This window comes from Hylobates moloch, unplaced genomic scaffold, assembly GCF_009828535.3.
Source record: "Hylobates moloch isolate HMO894 unplaced genomic scaffold, HMol_V3 SCAFFOLD_4, whole genome shotgun sequence".
Lineage (NCBI taxonomy): Eukaryota > Metazoa > Chordata > Mammalia > Primates > Hylobatidae > Hylobates > Hylobates moloch.
The window spans coordinates 70,538,149-70,546,822 of NW_026652279.1; the positions used below are offsets into that span (position 1 = coordinate 70,538,149).

Genomic DNA, 8,674 nt, shown 5'->3' on the forward strand with positions numbered 1-8,674 from the left:
AGAGGTCTTCATGGCAGCTTCTCCCCATCACAGGCCAATAGGCCTAGGAGAATATGGTTTCATGGGCCAGGCCCAGGATCCCTGTGCTCTGTGCAGACTAGGTACTTGGTGCCCTGCGTCCCAGTTGTTCCAGTCATGGCTGAAAGGGGCCAATGTAGAGCTCATGCTGTGGCTTAGAGGGTACAAGTCCCAAGGGTTGGTGGCTTCCATGTGTTTTGAGCCTGCAGGTGCACCAAGTTCAAGAATTGGGGTTTGAAAACATCTGCCTAGATTTCAGAAGATGTATGGAAATGTCTGGATGCCTAGGCAGAAGTTTTTTTGCAGGAGTGGGAGTGGGGTGCTCATGGAGAACCTCTGCTAGGGCAGTGCAAAAGGGAAATGTAGGGCAGGAGCCCCCACACAGACTCCCTACTGGGGCACCACCTAGTGGAGCTGTGAGAAGAGGGCCACCATCCTCCAGACCCCACAATGGTAGATACACTGAGAGCTTGCACTGTTCACCTGGAAAAGCCATAGACAACGCAAGCTCATGAAAGCAGCCAGGAGGGAGGCTGGACCCTGCAAAGCCACAGGGGTGGAGCTACCCAAGACCATTGAAACCCAGCTCTTGCATCAGCATGACCTGGATACGAGACATGGAATGAATGGAGATCATTTTGGAGCTTTAAGATTTGACTGCCCTGCTGGAGTTTGGACTTGGATGGGGCCTGTGGCCCCTTTGTTTTGGCCAATTTCACCCATTTTGAATGGCTGCATTTACCCATTGTCTTTACTCCCATTGTATCTAGGAAGTAACTAACTTGCATTTGATTTCACAGGCTCATAGGCCACAGGTACTTGCCTTGCCTCACATGAGACATTGGACTGTGGACTTTTGAGTTAATGCTAAAATGAGTTAAGACGTGGGGAAGGCATGATTGGTTTTGAAATGTGAGGACATGAGATTTTGGAGTGGCCAAGGTCGGAATGTTATGGTTTGGCTTCATGTCCCCACACAAATCTCATCTTGAATTGTAACTCCCACAGTTCCCATGTGTCTTGGGAGGAACCTGGTGGGAGGTGATTGAATTATGGGAGCAGGTCTTTCCTGTGCTGTTCTTGTGGTAATGAATGAGTCTCATGAGATCCGATGGTTTAAAAAAAAAAACAAAAAACGGGAGTTTCTCTGCACAAGCTCTCTTTGCCTGCCGCCATCCGTGTAATATACGACTTTTTCCTCCTCGACTTCTGCCATGATTGTGAGGCTTCCCTAGCCATGTGGAACTGTGACTTTTCCATTACGCCTATTTCTTTGTAAATTGCCCAGTCTCGGGTATGTCTTTTTCAGCAGAGTGAAAATGGACGAACATAGCCACTATGTATGGTTGCAGAGAAAATATAAGACTTCCAGTTAAGTTTGAATTCCAGATACACAATCCACTTCTAAAAATACAGGTATTTCTCCCAAGTAATAGGTGTATTTTTATTTGTTTATTCTGGCAACCATAAATGAGAGCACAATGAGTAACAGAAAATGGAATAATAGACTAGAGAACGCAATAACTGGGTCTCACAAAGTCTTGGAAAATTATGTTATTATTATTTTTTCAATGCCTGAGAAATTAGGAGGTGATTCAAGGCCTTTAAGCAAAGACTAATCCAATTTCTATTTTAAAAATAATAACTTTGTTTGTAGAGTGGAAATAAAGAAATCCAGTTTTAAAAACTCTGAGTAAAAATGGAAGGAGAAACATATAATAGTAAATTTTGATTTATTTATGAAATTTAGAAAATTATGAAAAACTGTAGAGGAGATAATAAGCCACAAAATTTTAAAAACTGGGAAGCAGTTGAAAAAGTGAAGACTGACTAACCAAAAAGAAGAATACTGAATCCTAAACCAGCGGTGAAGATAGGTTAGGAATTGAACAGTTTCATACCGCAGCTTCTCAGGGTCTCAGGAATCAGGCTTTCTAGGTTCCATGGAAGTAGGAGTAAAGGAGGAGAACCAAAATATCCCTTCCCAGAAGAGCAGCATAGAAGTTTATATATTGGAGAAATAAACCCAAAATCTCTGTACAAAAAAAAATCATGCACAGTTGCAAGTATGAATGCAGGTGGTGAAGTCTATACAAAAAAGAAAGTAGTAAAACTAACGAAAACAGATTAGATGTGGAAAATCTCAGCCTTTTTTTCAACTTGGGTTTTAGTATTCTGTTAGGCTGCTTCTAGCTAAGCACTGAGCGTGGGAAATTGTCCTTGGGCAATACGATAAGACCCAAAGTAACGACCTAAAAATAGTGCTGTAAAACCACTCAACAGTATGGTGCAGATTTCTCTACTGAACCTACATTGTCAAAGTCCAACCTGTACTTTCTCAGACCTTCCTTTCAATTTTAATCTCCATTAGCAGTAAATAAAGAAGTATCAGATATCCGAGGAAAATCTCTTTACTTAAAAAAAGTCCAAAACAAAGAAATTTAAAAGGCAAACTGAAGAAAATAAAACTGTGTAGAAAAAAATAAAACAATAAAAGCTATGATTAAGAACTTGAGAGATAAAAAGATGGAGAAACATGAAACAGGAAGAAGATACTACTCAAGAAAAAGATTAAGATTAATATTCAGAGTACAAAAAAAAAGTTGTAGTGACATTAAAAATAAAAAATAGAAGAAATAAAAAACAAAATACTAGGCTTGAAAGTTAGAATAGGGTGTATATTTCAGATAGTGGAGCAAAAATACAAAGTGGGAATATATTCCAGATAATAGAGCAAAAACATGAAATTAAGAGTTAACATAAGAAAATTTGATGATCTGCCCACAAGAGCCAATATGTAAATAAGAGGCATTTTAGCTAGAGAGAGTAGGAGAAATGGAGGAAGGAAACCATTAATCGAAGAATTTAAGGGAATTCCAAAGACAGAGAAACATAAATTTACAGATTAAAAAGGTCCACCAGATGCCCCCAAAGTACCACATCATGAAATTTTAGAGGGCCAAAATTAAGAAGCAACAAACTTCCAGAGAGAAATAGAAAGCAACAGCAGACAATGGTACATTGCCTTCTAATCCTAAAAGACAACCATTTTCACCCTAGAATACTATAGACACTGGCAATAAATTGCTAAGGTAGAACCCAAAATATTGTGACATGCAAGGTACAAAAAAAACTCACCTCCTAGATGAAGTTCCTAAAGAGGCTGCTGCAGGAGATACACTACTAAAACAAAGAAATGAACCATGGAATTGTTCATTATAAATAGAAAGTTATGGAATATAGAAAACAAGACATAAAGAGAAAAGTGAAAGAAATGCCCAGGAGGGCTTAGAAGGGAGAAGCAAGCCAGTCATGGAAGTCAACCAGACCAGAACAAGTCAATAGGCTGTGGGAGAGGTTTTTCAAAACGCAGAAACTGAAAGAATATCTGATGTATCTGACAACTGGACATTTAGACAACAGGCAAAGAATTTGTGATAAATGCAAAAGTAAGCATACTAAAAGAAAAAATTCTAGACAATTAGAGAAAATCTAGGGAATACAAAATGTGCAGAAAATTAATGCTCCATTCTGAATCAAGAAATAACAATATTATTTATTTGTGGAGCTGTAGAGGTAAATGCCAAAATGATTCACTTAACTAATAGAATTGAAAATGGTTAACTTGGAGCTGGAAGATGAGAATGTCAGTGCACTCTGGGTGTGTAGCAAGCGTTGAACAAACCTTGTAGAACTATTTGACTTTTTAATCCATGTAGAATTCATGCATGCATGTAGAATTCTGATAAAAAATAATAAAGTTTAAAAACCAACCCATGGATATTTAAATCATCCAGACAAGATATCCTAGTAACTTGGACTAAGATAATGAGAGCAGAGATAGTGGAGAATGCATGGATTTGATATAGAGGATGAGGAATAATGAGTTGTTTGTTAAGGGTAGCTTTTAGGCTTGTTCATGAGCAACAATGAAATAAATAACATTAGAGTAAGAAAAACAGAAAGAAGTATATGAGTTTTCTTTCATAAATGCTTAGCTAGAAATAACATGGATAAACTGAGTAATAACTCTGTAAAACATTCTGAAACTTAAAGGAAAATCTAGGCTGGCAATAAAAAGCAGAAGTCCTGAGCACTGATGTAACTCATTAATTATGACTTCAGCATTTGGAACGATGCACATGTAGAGTCAATTACCAGAAAAAAATAGCAAATCAACAGTCTTTCCATTAGCTGCCTACAAATATATATATATAGTCTCCTTCCATTCTGTCCCTTCCATGCACATTCTTCCTACTCTTTCTAAACCTTTGGCCTCTTCTCCAGGGTCTAATTGTTTATGGGCCTCAAAGTCGTAAAAATGGTAATTCTTGGCAACTCGTGATACAATCTTACTGTCCACGCTAAAAGAGGACATTCCAGTGTTTAAACTTCAGCTTGGAGAGTAAGTCAATAGCATTTACTCATCACCTTGATGACCTTGATGCATTACGGGTTTAATAAAGTATCTTTTTGGGCGGGCACGGTGGCTCACGCCTGTAATCCCAACACTTTGGGAGGCCAGGGTGGGCGGATCACGAAGCCAGGAGATCGAGACCATCCTGGCTAACGCTGTGAAACCCCGTGTCTACTAAAAATACAAAAAAAAAAAAAAAAAATTAGCTGGGCATGGTGGCGGGCGTCTGTAGTCCCAGCTACTCGGGAGGCTGAGGCAGGAGAATGATGCGAACTCGGGAGGCGGAGCTTGCAGAGAGCCGGCATTGTGCCACTGCACTCCAGCCTGGGTGACACGGGGAGACTCCATCTCAAAATAAATAAATAAATAAATAAATAAATAAATAAATAAATAAGTAAAAAGTCTCTTTTCTCTTCTACTCAATTATACTAGACTCCCTTCCCACCACTAGCAAGAATATAAAGAAAAATACTTGTGGGATGGGATAGTGGGGACTACCTTTCTGTTAAATGACACTAAAGGCTGCAAGTTAACCTAGGGTGAAAATTTACATTAAGAACAAAAGAGGGGAGCCAGCCTCGGGAAGGAAGCGCCTGTCGCGAGCGCGAGCTTCTGAGCTGGACGGGCCGAGCTGGCAGCTGGTTGGTGCTTACACCTTGGCCACAGCGGCAGGTCCCTCCACGTGCTTTCGGCGGCGACATGGAGCTGGAGGAGTTGGGGATCCGAGAGGAATGTGGCGTGTTCAGGTGCGTCGCCTAAGGAGAGTGGCCCACGCAGCTGGATGTCGCATGTCATCACTCCGGGACGCTGCAGCGCCGGGGTCAGGAGAGTGCTGGTATCGTGACTAGTGACGGGCGTTCAGTGCCAACATTCAAATCACACAAGGGAGTGGGTCTTGTAAATCACGTCTTTACTGAAGACAGTTTGAAAAAATTATATGTTTCAAATCTTGGAATGGGACATACAAGGTATGCCACCACAGGAAAATGTGAATTAGAAAGTTGTCAGCCCTTTGTTGTTGAAACACTTCATGGGAAGATAGCTGTGGCACATAATGGCGAATTGGTGAATGCTGCTCGACTAAGGAAAAAGCTTCCGCGTCATGGTATTGGTCTGTCCACAAGTTCTGATAGCGAAGTGATTACCCAGTTACTGGCGTATACCCCTCCTCAGGAACAAGATGACACCCCAGACTGGGTACGCAGGATTAAAAACTTGATGAAGGGAGCACCCACAGCATACTCCCTGCTTATAAGGCACAGAGAAGTTATTTATGCAGTACAAGATTCTTATGGAAATCATCCCTTATGCATTGATCATCTTATTCCAGTGTCTGATATAAATGACAAAGAGAAAAAAACATCAGAAACAGAAGGATGGGTGGTGTCTTCAGAATCTTGTAGCTTCTTATCTATTGGTGCAAGATATTACCGTGAAGTCTTGCCTGGAGAAATTGTGGAATTATCCAGACATAATGTCCGAACTCTTGATATTATATCAAGGTCTGAAGGAAACCCTATGGCTTTTTGTATCGTTGAATATGTTTATTTTGCAAGACCAGACAGTACGTTTGAAGACCAAATGGTTTATACAGTAAGATACCGTTGTGGCCAGCAGCTAGCGATTGAAGCACCTGTGGATGCAGATTTGGTTAGCACTGTTCCAGAATCTGCTACGCCTGCTGCTCTTGCGTATGCAGGAAAGTGTGGACTTCCGTATGTGGAGGTGCTGTGTAAAAACCGATATGTAGGGAGAACCTTCATTCAGCCAAACATGAGGTTAAGACAACTTGGTGCTGCAAAAAAATATGGAGTATTGTCAGACAACTTTAAAGGCAAAAGAATTGTTCTTACAGATGATTCAATTGTGAGAGGCAATACCATCTCACCTATAATAAAATTGCTCAAAGAATCTGGTGCAAAAGAGGTACACATTTGAGTAGCTTCACCACCAATTAAATATCCATGCTTCATGGGAATAAAAATTCCTACAAAAGGAGAGCTCATTGCCAATAAACCAGAATTTGATCACCTTGCAGAATATCTAGGAGCAAACAGTGTTGTGTATCTGTCAGTAGAAGGACTGGTTTCATCTGTACAAGAAGGGATAAAGTTTAAAAAACAGAAAGAGAAAAAGCACGATATTATGATCCAAGAAAATGGAAATGGTCTGGAATGTTTTGAAAAGAGTGGTCATTGTACAGCTTGTCTCACTGGAAAATATCCTGCAGAATTAGAATGGTAGCTGGTAGGGTTGGATGTGTGTAGTTTCAAGATAGAAAGTTGGTCAAGAAGTTACAGTGGTCACACTTCATCTATTTACTGTTACTCAGTTGGTACAATGTAAAATGCCATGCTTATGTTTACCTTTATAAGTTTTGAGATTTTTTTTTTTCTGAAAAGGATACCAAAGTGGGATAACTGAACATTTCTAATTGCATATAATACAACAACATGTGGTGTTCTTTTTTTAACACAAGCATTGGCTAGCCTTTTTAACCTGGTCAGAGAAGGCAGGTTGTCACTGACATTTGCCGTGTCCATGCTTTAAAAGGTTTGCAAGAAGTTGAGGTTAGGCCGGGCGCGGTGGCTCACGCTTGTAATCCCAGCACTTTGGGAGGCCGAGGGGGGCGGATCACAAGGTCAGGAGATGGAGACCACGGTGAAACCCCGTCTCTACGAAAAATACAAAAAAAATTAGCCGGGCGTGGTGGCGGCGCCTGTAGTCCCAGCTACTCGGAGAGGCTGAGGCAGGAGAATGGCGTGAACCCGGGAGGCGGAGCTTGCAGTGAGCCGAGATTGCGCCACTGCACACCAGCCTGGGTGACAGAGCAAGACTCCGTCTTGGAAAAAAAAAAAAAAAAAAAGAAGTTGAGGTTAAGGAGAGGTGATGCCAACAAGACAGGCGAGTTAAATATAACATTTCACACAAAGTTTGAATAGAATACATTATACCTCATAGGTGTCTGGCCTCTACAGTTCTGGCTGTAGTTATGACCTTGGCTTCCCTGTCTAACTGTAGACAAATCTTTAAAAAAAAAAAAACCCGCAAAATATAATCTGTGGTGCCTCAGTTTCCCCACATGTGCAATGGGATACTTATTAGATTAAATAATTAATAAGAAAGTGAGTAAGTGTCATACTTTTGTGATCTGAGACATCATTTCACTTCTGATTTTAAGACAGCTCATGATTGTTAGCTTTTGGAAAGCTAATGATTATTAACTTCTTGAAATTAGTTTACAATTAAGATTTCATTATGATGGAAGGAGACATAATTGGCAGATCTTTGCCATCTCTCTTTGAGATGTCCTAAAAAGGGTTGTAAAAATCTGTGAAAAAGTTTTTCCTACATTTGACTAGAAAATGTGATCCATAGTATTTAGTGCCCTGATACTATAGGCTCAGCAAGTAACCTGGTACATTTGAAATAAAAACCAAATTTTTAGATTCAAACAATCCCTTTATCCTTAATTTAATTAATTATCATATGCTTTTTTAATGAAGGGCTTGATCACTTGCAAGCATATATACATGTAGATGTACATATATACATGTGCACATACACATAAATATTATTGCAATTAAGTGATCAAGTACAGACACAATAGGGGCCAGTTTTGTTTAAGGATAAAAGAGATAACCACTTTGGGGAATTAGTATCAACTTATAATCCAAGTCCAAGTATCATCTTATAATCACTCTTTTCTACTTTATTAAGATCTAATGAACTTGATTTCTTTTTTGAAGATTTTTCTTGTAACATCTGAGATTTAGAAGTTTAAGATGACCCCAAACCTTTGTTTATATAAGAATTTTTAAACATAAAAGTGTTTGTTTCTGTTACGTTACCATAATTTGATGTATATAGTGTCCAGATCCATTTAGAAATTTAGTATTTATTAATAACTGAAACTGTCTTCCTTTGGTATATAGTCTTGCATATTATATTATAGCAGGCCAAGATAAAATTTTGACAGCTCTTTAAGCCCACATGCAGCAGTGGGTCAGATAACCCTGTGGCAGTGACATGGGCAAATTGGCATTTGAATAAAGCCCTGGGACCACCTCAACATGTGTAGCCTCTTATCTTAAATGTATTCCCCATGGCAGCATGGAGGAGGTAAGACCTGTGGGTCAATTTTGAACTGGCCTTACTTTGATTTTTAAAACAAGAGACTCAGGGAAACTACTAAACCAAAATCTCTGATTTTACTTTGCGTTTTCTGTAGTTTTTGTT

The 8,674-nt window shown here is 39.6% G+C and overlaps 1 protein-coding gene across 1 annotated transcript; it reads left to right on the forward strand.

The window, feature by feature from the left end:
* Positions 1-5,134: 5,134 nt before the first annotated feature.
* Positions 5,135-6,679, forward strand: LOC116466360 (amidophosphoribosyltransferase-like). The gene is given in 1 exon segment (XM_032754929.1): positions 5,135-6,679. A coding segment is annotated over 1 exon segment (1,545 nt).
* The last annotated feature ends 1,995 nt before the right edge of the window (positions 6,680-8,674 follow it).